Raw genomic sequence first — 12559 nt, 5'->3', positions numbered from 1 at the left:
ACTCTTTAAACCCATGGACTTTTTACCCCCTCACCTTACAAAGTGCATCATCAGTGCAAAAACAACAACCTGTCACACTCATAAACACTGCTACACACTAACATTTTTTTGTCCATGCACACATACCCACACATTAGGAACTTGTTACGATACGCAATAACAGGTTACACAAAACAGACTCATTTTTGCAATAACACCTATTGTCTGTTTTTATATCTATTAAGACTCATTTGCACTCTAGAAACAAATGCGGTCTAAACAACTGCATACATCAGATAAGAATGCACAAAATTGCATCCTTACCGATGTATAGCCTTACCTTAATTATATGATCATTAATGTGTTGTTTTTTCAAATTTAGAAAATATTTCAAATTGTATTACTTGTTGAGGTTGCTCATATGACTATGATATCAGATAATGATAATATAGTGACCAAATTCTATAAAGAATACAAGTAAAATTCAAAACTATTAGAAATAAGACAGGAAATTAATTCAACAGATAATTTTTAATCTTGCATTTAGCACACAAAGTGGTAAAATAAACATTTGAACTCAAGTTAATTATTTTAATGCTGTTGTTTATTTCTAATAGGATGGATGCATGTTAGAGCTCTGAAACTTTACATTTTACAAATTTTAAATATTCAAACGTACTGGCGCATAGCCAAAAGATGTGAAAATCACTTTTGTTTGCCACCAGATCAAAGTGAAATTGATTGTATTGATTGCACAGTTCTTGGTGATGAATGCCAATGTTTCACGGAAGAGTATCTGAACTGGGGCTATTTCAGGGTTCAGTCTTGTCAGTTTAGGGAGATATCTCAACAACAGATACTCATCAAAGATCTCATGGGCATTCTTCTGGCTATCTGTGACGAATATAAAGGTATCACTGCCTCTGATTTTACGGCTTTTTTTCCAGGTTACCATGGTGATGTAGGTAAAAAGAGAGGCTCTTTCACCTCACATCCTAAATAGATATATGGTACAGACATTTTTCTATGGGTATAACCATTGATAAGAAAAAAACTGAGATCAATTTGGAATATTATTACAAAAATAAACCAGTGCAACCAAGCTATAACAACAACTGTACTTATAAATTATGGGTTAAACAGATGTTGCTTTTGGCAGCACTTTAAATTTTTTAAACACATTCAAACCCTTCTTCTGCTGCCTCCGCAGCCTTTAACCATAACAGAACTCTTAAGATAAACACAGAGATTCTCAGATTTCTGCTGTGGTGGGCTCATCGTTTTCAGGATGTACTTCCATCTGTTAAAACAATGACATTGCATCAAATTGTGGTTCAGTGTAAGAGGTACAGTGGTAATGAGGAGCTGCTATAGGAACTGGGTGGTGCTGGCGGAAACAAAGCGTCTCACTCACCTTAGTAGAAAAGCACTTTGCCTTGGGAACGAATTTCCACGATGTCACTCTCCACAGTGATTCACGGAGCGAGGCTGCCAACTCATGTGTGTCATGTACCTGACAAACACAAACCTAACATGTTGTCAACGCCTCTGAATACAGTATTCAGGTTCTGCTTCACACCATGAGACAAGCAGTTTTTCCACACCTTCATGCGGTTCAGACAGGCATTTCTGAAGTCCATGCTACTGCTGCTGCTCACGATACTCATGGACGAACCGAGAATCACCTCAGCAGCTGCATGCAGCTTCTCTTGTTGCTTAAGGATACACACAAACATACATAATTACTTTTTTTTCTGGTGTCAATAACTGTTGGAAATGAATGTAAAACAACCATCACAATCTACCCGAGTATAGGGTAATGCTTAATTGCATAACCAATTCAATCCATAGTTAGTGAAAAGAGAGAAAAGCTGTCAATGATCAAAACTGTTGCTGATTCATTTTCTGATAATGGACTGCAATAGTTATCATTACAGGACTAAAAACTCTTAAGTAAAAGAAGTAGGACACTTAGTGTGTTTGTGCATGTGCGTGTATGTCTTTGTCATGCCTTTTTTCTGTGATTTTGTGATTTCAGTGTGTTCCTCAGCTCAGTCTGCACGTCTGCTACGAGGGCCTGCCTGTTGTTGTTCAGAATGTCCTCCAGGTGGAGCTCTATCAACATCTCGGTGGCTGAATGATCAACAATTTGCATGTTTGGATTGGAAAACTGAAAGGCAGGCTGTCTACAGTGTAGGGTTTTGTGACTGTACATGCCGCTGCGGTTCCTCACCCATAAGATCAGTGAGCTGGGAGGTGAAGGGGTCACTATGCTGTAAGAAGAAGAAAAGCAGGAGACTCTGCTGCACTGTGGGAAGACTTGATTCCTGCTCTGGATCATCCCAGCTGTCTTTCTCTACTGTGTACACAGTACCGCCGCTATACACAAGATCTGCAGGGGATGTTGAAACATTTATGCCAAAGTAAAGAAAATAATAAGATGGATACAGTGGGAGTTACTTGAGATAAGAATTTTAAGAAGAAAACAGTGTTCGCATGAAGCCACACATGGGTTACAACCAGCATAACATGTATCTAGCATGCTGGCAATTAAAGACACACCTCTGGGTTGGGCAGGGCATTTATTTATTTATTGCAGCCTTTTATGTCAGCATTAAAAAATAGCGTGTCAAACGTGTTTCTTTTCATCCCAAATCAAACTTCTTAAATAAGATAAATGTTGATGGAAGATGGAAATAGTCAGAGACAGTGTGAAGCAGAATAGATTACGGGGCGTTTTCAGGTTTCATTGTGTAAATGTGAATGGATAGACTACTGCTGATTAATACAGACTGTCGGTTTTGTTTGTAGTTATGATTTATTGTATACACAGGGGGAGACACTTATTGTGAAAGAGCAGTTTCTGATAAAAGGGCCGCCTTTTGACTGTTATCACCACATGAGTGCGTTTAATCACACTGCTCCAGTCTGCCTTGTGTGCAAAACAGCGACTGTTAAGTCTTTTTAAAATGTAGCTTCCAGACTAATGTGTTTCTTTTTGATAGCTCTCTTTAGGGTAAGGTTTTAAATACCTGCTACTACTGCTTAAAATAAAATCTAAATGACTAAATGGTTAATCCATCCATCCATCCTCATCCGCTTTGTCCGGGGCCGGGTCGCGGGGGCAGCAGCCTAAGCAAAGAGGCCCAGACCTCCCTCTCCCCAGCCACCTCCTCCAGCTTATCCGGGGGAATACCAAGGCGTTCCCAGGCCAGCCGAGAGATATAATCTCTCCAGCGTGTCCTGGGTCTGCCCCGGGGCCTCCTCCCGGTGGGACATGCCTGGAACACCTCACCCAGGAGGCGCCCAGGGGGCATCCTTGTCAGATGCCCGAACCACCTCAGCTGGCTCCTTTCGATGTGGAGCAGCAGCTGCTCTACTCTGAGCCCCTCCCGGATGGCCGAACTTCTCACCCTATCTCTAAGGGAGAGGCCAGCCACCCTTCGGAGGAAGCTCATTTCTGCCGCTTGTATCTGCGATCTCGTTCTTTCGGTCACTACCCACAGCTCGTGGCCATAGGTGAGGGTAGGGACGTAGATCGACCGGTAAATTGAGAGCCTCGCTTTTACACTCAGCTCCCTCTTCACCACGACGGACCGGTGCAGCGTCCGCATTACTGCAGCTGCAGCCCCAATCCGTCTGTCGATCTCCGGCTCCCTTCTCCCATCACTCGCGAACAAGACCCCGAGATACTTGAACTCCTCCACTTGGGGCAGGAACTCATCCCCGACCCGGAGTGGACACTCCACCCTTTTCCGGCTGAGAACCATGGCCTCAGATTTGGAGGTGCTGATCCTCATTCCCGCTGCGAACCGTTCCAGTGCGAGCTGGAGGCCCTCACCCTATGAAGCCAACAGAACCACATCATCTGCAAAAACCAGAGATGAGATTCTGAGGCCACCAAAGCGAAAGCCCTCCGCCACTTGGCTGCGCCTAGAAATCCTGTCCATAAAAATTATGAACAGAACCGGAGACAAAGGGCAGCCCTGGCGGAGCCCCTCACCCACCGGGAACGAGTCCGACTTATTGCCGGCAATGCGAACCAAGCTCTTGCAACGGTTGTATAGGGATCGAATGGCCCGTAGCAATGGGCCAGACACCCCATATTCCCGCAACACCTCCCACAGGACACCCCGAGGGACACGGTCGAATGCCTTCTCCAAGTCCACAAAACACATGTAGACTGGTTGGGCAAACTCCCATGCACCCTCAAGTATCCTGGAGAGGATAAAGAGCTGGTCCAGTGTTCCGCGACCAGGACGAAAACCGCATTGTTCCTCCTGTATCCGAGGTTCGACTAACGGACGAACTCTCCTTTCCAGCACCCTGGCATAGACTTTCCCAGGGAGGCTGAGGAGTGTGATCCCCCTGTAGTTGGAACACACCCTCCGGTCCCCTTTCTTAAAGATGGGGACCACCATCCCGGTCTGCCAGTCCACAGGTACTGCCCCTGATCTCCACGCAACATTGCAGAGGCGTGTCAACCAGGACAGCCCTACAACGTCCAGAGCCTTCAGGAACTCGGGGCGGATCTCATCAACACCAGGGGCTCTGCCACCAAGGAGTTGTTTAACTGCCTCAGTGACCTCGCCCCCGGAAATTGGCGGGTCATTCCCCTCATCCCCAGACTCTGCTTCCTCCTCGGAAGACGTGTCAGTGGGATTAAGGAGGTCCTCGAAGTATTCCTTCCACCGCCTGACAATTTTCTCAGTCGACGTCAGCAGCGCTCCGCCAGCACTATACACAGTGCAGGTAGAGCACCGCTTTCCCCTCCTGAGACGTCTGACGGTTTGCCAGAATCTCTTCGAGGCAGTCCGAAAGTCTTTTTCCATCGCCTCTCCGAACTCCTCCCACACCCGAGTTTTTGCTTCAGCCACTGCCCGAGCCGCATTCCGCTTGGCCTGTCGATACCTGTCGGCTGCCTCCGGAGTCCCACAGGCTAACCAAGCCCGATAGGACTCCTTCTTCAGCCTAGTGGCTCCCTTCACCTCTGGTGTCCACCATTTGGTTCGGGGATTACCACCACGGCAGGCACCAACCACCTTGCGGCCGCAGCTCAATGCAGCAGCTTCGGCAATGGAGACGCTGAACATGGTCCATTCGGACTCAATGTCCCCAGTCTCCCTCGGAATGCTGTTGAAGCTCTGCCGGAGGTGTGCGTTGAAGATCTCGCGGACTGGGGCCTCTGCTAGACGTTCCCAGCACACCCTCACTACGCGTTTAGGTGCACCAGGTCTGTCCAGCGTCTTCCCCCGCCACCTGATCCAACTCACCACCAGGTGGTGATCAGTTGACAGCTCAGCCCCTCTCTTTACCCGAGTGTCCAGAACATATGGTCGCAGGTCTGCTGATACGATTACAAAATCGATCATCGACCTACGGCCTAGAGCGTCCTGGTGCCACGTGCACTTATGGACACTCTTATGTTCGAACAGGGTGTTCGTTATGGCCAAACTGTGATTAGCACAGAAGTCCAGTAACAGAGCACCGCTCGGGTTCAGATCAGGGAGGCCGTTCCTCCCAATCACGCCCCTCCAGGTCTCGCTGTCGTTACCCACGTGAGCATTGAAGTCTCCCAGCAGGACAACAGAGTCTCCAGGTGGAGCACCCTCCAGCACCACCCCCCAGGGACTCTAAGAAGGCTGGGTACTCTGAACTGCCACTCGGCGCATAAGCGCAGATGACAGTCAGGACCCGTTCCCCAACCCTAAGGCGCAGGGAACAAACCCTCTCGTCCACCGGGAAAAACCCCAACGTACCGGCAGCAAGCCGAGGGGATATTAGGATACCCACCCCAGCCCGCCGCCTCTCACCAAGGGCAACTCCAGACTGAGACAGAGTCCAGCCCCTCTCCAGGAGACTGGTTCCAGAGCCCAAGCCATGCGTAGAGGTGAGCCCAACTATATCTAGCCGGTACCTCTCAACCTCACGCACTAACTCAGGCTCCTTCCCCACCAGAGAGGTGACATTCCATGTCCCTATTGCCAGTCTTGGCAGCCGGGGGTCAGTCCGCCAGGGCCTCCGCTCCTGGCCGCCACCCGGCACACAATGCACCCGACCCCTATGGCGCCTCCTGCGGGTGGTGGGCCTGCGGGAGGATGGGCCCATGTCTCCTCTTCGGGCTGTGCCTGGCTGGGCCCCATGGACTAAGGCCCGGCCACCAGACGCTCGCCCTCGGGCACCCTCCCCGGGCCTGGCTCCAGGGCGAGGCCCCGGTAACCCTATCCCGGGCAGGGTAAACTGTTCCCTCGGTTTCCTTTTCATAAGGGTCTTATGAATCGCTCTTTGTCTGGTCCCTCACCCAGGGCCAATTTGCCATGGGAGACCCTACCAGGGGGCAAAAGCCCCCAGACAACATAGCCCCTGGGATCCCTGTGACACACAAACCCCTCCACCACGATAAGGTAGCGATTCAAGGAGGAGTAAATGGTTAATAAAGACTTAAATTAGGCTCATTTTACTGGACTGCTGTCTGGACACAAGAAGACAGTTTGGTCTTTTTTAGAGAAGAGCGTCCTGCTTGTTAGGTACTCATTGACAGGAGAAACCATATAATATTTATAAGACTATTACTTTGCGAGTCAAATGATCTTATCTGTTCAAATATGCCATATAGAACTAATTTGCAAAATACATTTTGGGAAACTATAATGCTGCTGTCTGTATGTCCATCAGTTTGGTCCAAATTTAAACCCGAAAAACTTGATGGGTTTAATTGCAGGGGATGTTACTAAAAGCTTTTTGTAACTCTGATGGGACAGACTTTTCCTTGCATGGCACTGGCGGTCTTGTGGATGTGTCTTGTCAACTGCTGAATATTTTGCAACAAAACAGGTCCTGATAGATTTGCAGCAACTCTGGTTGTCCTATCTTTTTATCTGGCACTGCCATCAAGTCAAACATTCAGTCTGCACGTTGCACACAGTTCACATTCCACATGCTTTTTGCACTGTCACTGTGACAATATCAATGAAACAAAAATGAAACACTGCTCATCCCAAAAGCTATTAGCATGAAAAATTATGTAAATCCTTCTGAAAAAACAAACAAACAAACTTTTAAGTATATTACTTTAAGAAAAGCACAGTAATTCATGGGTAAGACAGACAGTTAGGTCAAACCCTTTATCCACAACTGGAGTCGCTGCTATGAGAATATTTTGCAGCGTGACTGAAGCACTAAATCTTGTATTGGAAATAAATGTCAAGTGCAAATTAGTTGCAGATGAACCCCATTCTCATGAGGCAGGTTTTTAGAGTGCAGGGACAACCACTGTGTTGTGACAGAAAGTAAATTCTAGAGTCCATTTTCTTTTAGTGCTTAATGCTTTTGTTTATGTTATATGTTCTGCGTCCATTGTTCTGTTTGGTTTTGCCTTTCCCATTCAAATGTTGGGCTTATGAGATCCATAAAAGTCTTAATTAGCAGCCTCAGGCTTGGGCTCATTCTCTCATAAACCCACGCAGGTGGTTGAAATTAGTTTTCTTCAACAAAGGTAACAAATCCAAGTTCTAATTGTTTCAATGTCTTAATGTCCTGTAAGGACAGGATTAACTGTTCCGGACTTTGGACCTACATCAGGTTCGTTTTACACTCTTTTTATTGGGAAATCAAACCTCTCAGCAAAAAGAATTAAAATACACCCTGAACATCAGAACATGCTGTTCCCATCAGTGATTACCTTTGAAAGAAGAGCAGTAAAGTCTATATAGTCCCAGCTCTTGACAGTCCAGAACAGCAGGAAGTTTTTGAAAGAAGCCAGAGGGCCCAGTGACAGGAATGTTACTGGGGTTGTATACCAACACATGGAAACATGTCAAGGAAGACTAATCCAAATCAGATGCCCAAATACCCCTGAAATGAGTCAGGCCCTAGTCTGAATTTCCTTCTTTTCAATTCCTTTGCCTACCATGACAGGAAATGAGACTGTGTGGTACAGATGTATGATAAAACATGAAAAGGATATTTGTATGTGAGTAAGTTCTGTTGCCACATTGGGATATGGCAGCAGACAGGGGGTCAGGAGTGTAACCACCTGAACACTCAGATCCCCAAAGAGGCCCTGCTCCATGGTTTGTGGTGGGATGCTGAGTGGCACCCTGCCTCCTATAGCAGGGTGTCCTCTCACACACCAGCACCCTTTCTTCACACAGCACGGAGGCCTTTAAATTCAAGGGGAGAAGAGAAAATCAGACGGATCAATAGAAGGCACTTATTCCGGTCAAACCTTTAAAAGCGGCATTACTGACGGTACAGAACAGGTGACGTCCAGGGTCAGTAACAGTTGGTCCGCCAGTGCAACTCTTCTCTTGACCTTGACACTGCAAGAACGCAAGATGACTATGTCAGCAGTTCATAAAACAGAGACGGATATTTCCATTCCTTTTTAATTTACAATCCAGACTCCACTCAAGAGGGTTTAGCACAGTCAGCCCTTTGTCTTGTTTTTATGTTTTTACTCCAAGACAAACCACTCGAGGCAGTTACAATGATCTACGGCAATACTCTTTTGCTTCAACTTTTTTATATTGCAGTTACTTTTTAAACTTACTCAAAAATAATTAGCTAAATTCTGTTTATGAAGTGAGATCCTTAATGAACCAAAAGCAAAGTCATTAATTGTGAGATGCTCTAACAAGAGGGAGGCTTTCAAAAACAGAAGCTATGATATACATCGATGCACTCGTACCTAAATTCCCGCAGCGAGGCCTCCTGGTTGATTTTGAGTTTGAGGTGGATTTGTATCTATGAAAAATAAGAAACATGTAAACTTTTTTTGCTTGAAGCTTAACATGTAACTCGAGATGGGGAAACAGATCTGTTCATACCCCGGCATTAGCCAAAGTGAATGTGCGCAGGAATGCCTCTAGATGGGCTTGCCACTCTGAAGTGCAGTGTCTTGTGTCTTTTACCTGTACATTGCAAGTTATTTTAAAAAAACATGAGACTCACACTACTTGTGTTACGACTGAAAAACAAGAAAAGTGCATTTCAGAATTCATCTGAGTTGTTTTTCTACCTGAAAAGATAGAAGCAATCTGAGGGAACCATACAGATCTGTGAAGGCACTCAGCTCCTCAGGGTCAGGCTCATTACATGGCCACACACAGGGACACATGCTCTCTTTCAAATGGACAAGGGCTGATGTAGCAAGAAAAGAGACGATGTAATGCACAGAGGTTCCAGTTATGTGTATATGTCTATATTTGTGTGTACATACCAGGTTGGAGGGCTTCCATTTGAATCCCTGCACACCAGGGGCCAGCCGCTGCAACTGTGCAATTAACTGGATCAATACAACAAAACATTAGCCTTTGTTCCAGGAGCTGCTGGGACAACTAGCTTCCTGTTAGTTATCTTTATGCTGCAGTAAATTTAGATGGAGGCACTAACAGTAATTGTTCAGTAATAAATTATTGGTAACCAATTAATCATCTATTGATAAAATGTTATTCACCATATCCTGAAGAATAAATTAATTTATGTAGATACTTAACATTTATGATATAATTTATAGCTTTAATTGATACAATAAAAATCCATTGAAGTTTTATTTTAAGTTACCGTATTTCCCGGACTACAAAGCGCACCTGAATATTAGCCGCACAAGCTAAAATCAGGGGAAATCCTGTTTTGTACATACATTAGCCGCACCTGACTAAAGGCCGCAGGTGTTTCAATGTTGACTTATCATATGTAAGAGAATATGCACAAAGGGAATTGTCAGGAAAGAGATGGCTGTTTGGAGACACACCCCTTTTATTAATATTTTGAAAAACAAGTTATGGGTACATATTTGCACAACTTTTTAGGTAGGTCAGCAGTGATCACTGACTGTTTTAGGAGCTTTTTGAGATCAAATAGAAGAAAATACATAACATTAAACATGTTAACAACACAAAAGCCATATTAAACGCAGACTACTTTAGACCCGGAAGTAGGATTCGTCGCGTCATCACTGAACAACCGGATAGGCAATAAGGATCCCAAAGCGTGCCAAGAAAATATCCCCCCACAAAAAATGAACCACCAGCAGCCTGAACTGATGATACAAGACCGGATGGATTTATGCTTTCATGCTGTTTACACTAAATTGTGACCATAACACCCAAGTATTGCAGGATAAACTGTGACTCATCAGACCAGGCATCTTTTCCAATCTTCTACTTCTAATTTTAGTAAGCCTGTGTGATTTGTAGCCTCAATTTCTTGTTCTTAGCTGGCACCCTGTGTGGTCTACTGTGGCTGTAGCCCATCTGCTTCAAGGTTGGGCAAGACAACTGCCACTCACCTCATATTTTCCTTTTTTTGGACCGTTTTCAGTAAACCATAGAGATGACTGTGTGGGAAAATACCAGCAGTTCAGCAGAAATACTCAGACCCGCCCCGCCGGCATCAACAATCATACCAACTCATTCTTTATCCTGAGGCTCATCTTGAACTTCAGCATAGTCATCGTGACCATGTTTACTTACCTAAATAAATTCAACTGCTGCTATTTGATTGCCATCAGACATTTGCATCAATAAGAAGTTGAATTAAGTGTCCCTGATAAAATGACCTGTAGATATCAAAATACTGCATTTTTCTAATACATGGTGTGTAAATATAAAAAAAATAACCCCTTTTATCCAAGGACATTGTCATTTTAATATTTGATCAAACCCTACCTTAATCCTCATTTGTCTCCCTGTTATGCCTCTTTTATTTGGTGCAGTCTCAGCTGCTTTGACTCACCAGTGCAGTTCAGCTTTTGTGTAGAAACTTCGGTGTCAGTCCACAAAAGCAACAAAAGACCTCCTCCTGTCCTTAAGCCCAGCTTTTGCCTTTGCTTTCCCATTAGCATGATCAAACGCAGCACCTGGAGAGGCCATTTGAAAAAACAAACTCCTAGCTTAGCATGCTAACGCTACTTGCTAGTTAGCGTTAGCTAGTAATTTGCTAATTTGCTAGTAATTTTCATCTTTATTAATCTCTAAACCTTTTTATCCATTTTCTTTTCTACCATGAATCAGGAATAGCTATAACTTAAACAATTACCTGTTGCATTTCTTTCAGCATTTTCAGTTGTTGTCTTTGTGCTAAATCAGCAACCTAACCTAATTTAATATGGGATCAGAACTTTGTTCCCGTAATTAGGCTGTTGACTCATACCATACCAATCCAGGAAAGCATCTGTATGTAATTTGAAAATTATTTATTATTTATTAGTTGTTTAAAATATTTGACATCATCATCATATTCATTGTAATAATAATAATAATAATAATAATAATAATAATAATAATAATAATATTTTTTACCCAGTTTTGAACATGGTTTTTATTGGTATGTATTGTATTGCTAACTGTTTTTTAACTTACTATTTAGTTTTAATGGATTTAATTTAGTTTAATTAATTTATATCTAAGCATATAATAGGCAGTAGTTTAAAAAGTATGTTTTGGAACATTTACATTTGATTGTAAAAATGTCTATATATTTAGGCATATTAGATCATAAGAAAGTAATTTATTTATTTTTATTTTTCATAAAAAACTGTTCATATACAGTGACAAGTACTCGCCTCCTTTGTAATTTCTCAGTTTTTTCCCCTACATTTGTTACACTTAACTGTTTCAGATCATCAATCAAATACTAGTAATAACAAAAGATAACCTGAGTAATACACCACACTGTTTAAATGATTATTTCATATATGATAAAAGCTATCCAAATCCATCTGGCTCTGTGTGAAAAAAGATAAGTGCAGTATAAATCTGTTCAGTGGTTGTTCTGTCCTTGGCAGCAAGAAAAATTAAGTAACTGGAAATGAGTCTTTCACATCACCGGGGAGGAGTTTTTGGCTACTCTTCTTTGCAGAATTATTTTACCACAGTCAAATTGGAGGGTTTGTTTTATGTTCTTTTTTATGCAATCCTGCGTTTGTTAGTTTTAGGACAGACGTAATGGGACTGAAAGCCTTCAAAGAGTTAAACATTTGTCTTATCAGTCAACAGATTATTTTCCCCAATGTTTTGCAGTTCTTTAGATATTGTTCTGGGTTCTTTTGTGACCTCCTCCATGAGTCATCGATGCACTCTTCAAGTCATTTTGGTAGGCTGGGTTCATGAGTGTGGTTCACTAGAGTCTTAAAGCCTTAGACTGACTGATCGATGTGAATGACCTTGTTTATCATCTGTTCTTGAGTCTTTTCAAATCAAATCAAATCAAATCACTTTTATTGTCACATCACATGTGCAGGTACATTGGTACAGCACATGTGAGTGAAATTCTTGTGTGCGAGCTTCACAAGCAACAGAGTTGTGCAAAATACAATAATGTAAACAAGCAAAATACAAGAATGGCTACATCTGAAACTAATAAATATATGTACAATATATAATAGTATATGCATTTCTGGATGTGTATACTAAATATTTTTCTACGTGTGTGTGTTAGTGTGTGTGTGTGTGTGTGTACACATATTTTACAAATTAAATAGAGTAAACAATAAATAAAATATATAAAATAAAATATACAGAGTGAGACATGTGCAAAACAGTGGCGTTACTGTACAGTATGGAGTGCATAATGTTAA

General features: G+C 43.2%; 1 protein-coding gene across 3 annotated transcripts; it reads right to left on the bottom strand.

Annotated features, from left to right (window-relative positions):
* Positions 1 to 519: 519 nt before the first annotated feature.
* Positions 520 to 11169, bottom strand: top6bl (TOP6B like initiator of meiotic double strand breaks). Of its 3 annotated transcripts, none has more exons than XM_085248350.1 (14): positions 11020 to 11169; positions 10717 to 10840; positions 9200 to 9265; positions 8999 to 9120; positions 8808 to 8891; positions 8669 to 8724; positions 8229 to 8300; positions 7946 to 8141; positions 7661 to 7784; positions 2213 to 2371; positions 1991 to 2112; positions 1584 to 1694; positions 1394 to 1507; positions 520 to 1279 (listed from the first exon to the last, which is right to left on the bottom strand). In XM_085248350.1, the coding sequence occupies exons 1-14, from the start codon at positions 11038 to 11040 to the stop codon at positions 1232 to 1234; spliced, it is 1419 nt and encodes a 472-aa protein (XP_085104476.1). In that variant the 5' UTR covers positions 11041 to 11169; the 3' UTR covers positions 520 to 1231. The 3 variants fall into 3 exon arrangements, with proteins under 3 accessions (XP_085104476.1, XP_085104496.1, XP_085104486.1); XM_085248370.1 differs by having other exon boundaries at positions 1394 to 1492; XM_085248360.1 differs by having other exon boundaries at positions 7661 to 7772.
* Between the last annotated feature and the right edge of the window lie 1390 nt (positions 11170 to 12559).

Source organism: Mchenga conophoros, linkage group LG2, assembly GCF_057382185.1.
Source record: "Mchenga conophoros isolate Kocher_MC1m ecotype Shallow Benthic linkage group LG2, M_conophoros_male_GT1.1, whole genome shotgun sequence".
Classification (NCBI taxonomy): domain Eukaryota; kingdom Metazoa; phylum Chordata; class Actinopteri; order Cichliformes; family Cichlidae; genus Mchenga; species Mchenga conophoros.
The sequence above is the reverse complement of the archived record's forward strand: the minus strand, read 5'-3'. Positions and strand labels throughout refer to the sequence as shown.

Bases quoted from the DNA above. Each gene is read 5' to 3' on its own strand.
- top6bl (XM_085248350.1), bottom strand. From the start codon at position 11,040: ATGCTGAAAGAAATGCAACAG. The intron at 9,121-9,199 runs GTATGTACACAC...TTGCTACATCAG, and splicing joins AATGGAAGCCCTCCAACCTG to CCCTTGTCCATTTGAAAGAG. The intron at 8,725-8,807 runs GTATGAACAGAT...TATTTTTCATAG, and splicing joins TCACTTTGGCTAATGCCGGG to ATACAAATCCACCTCAAACT.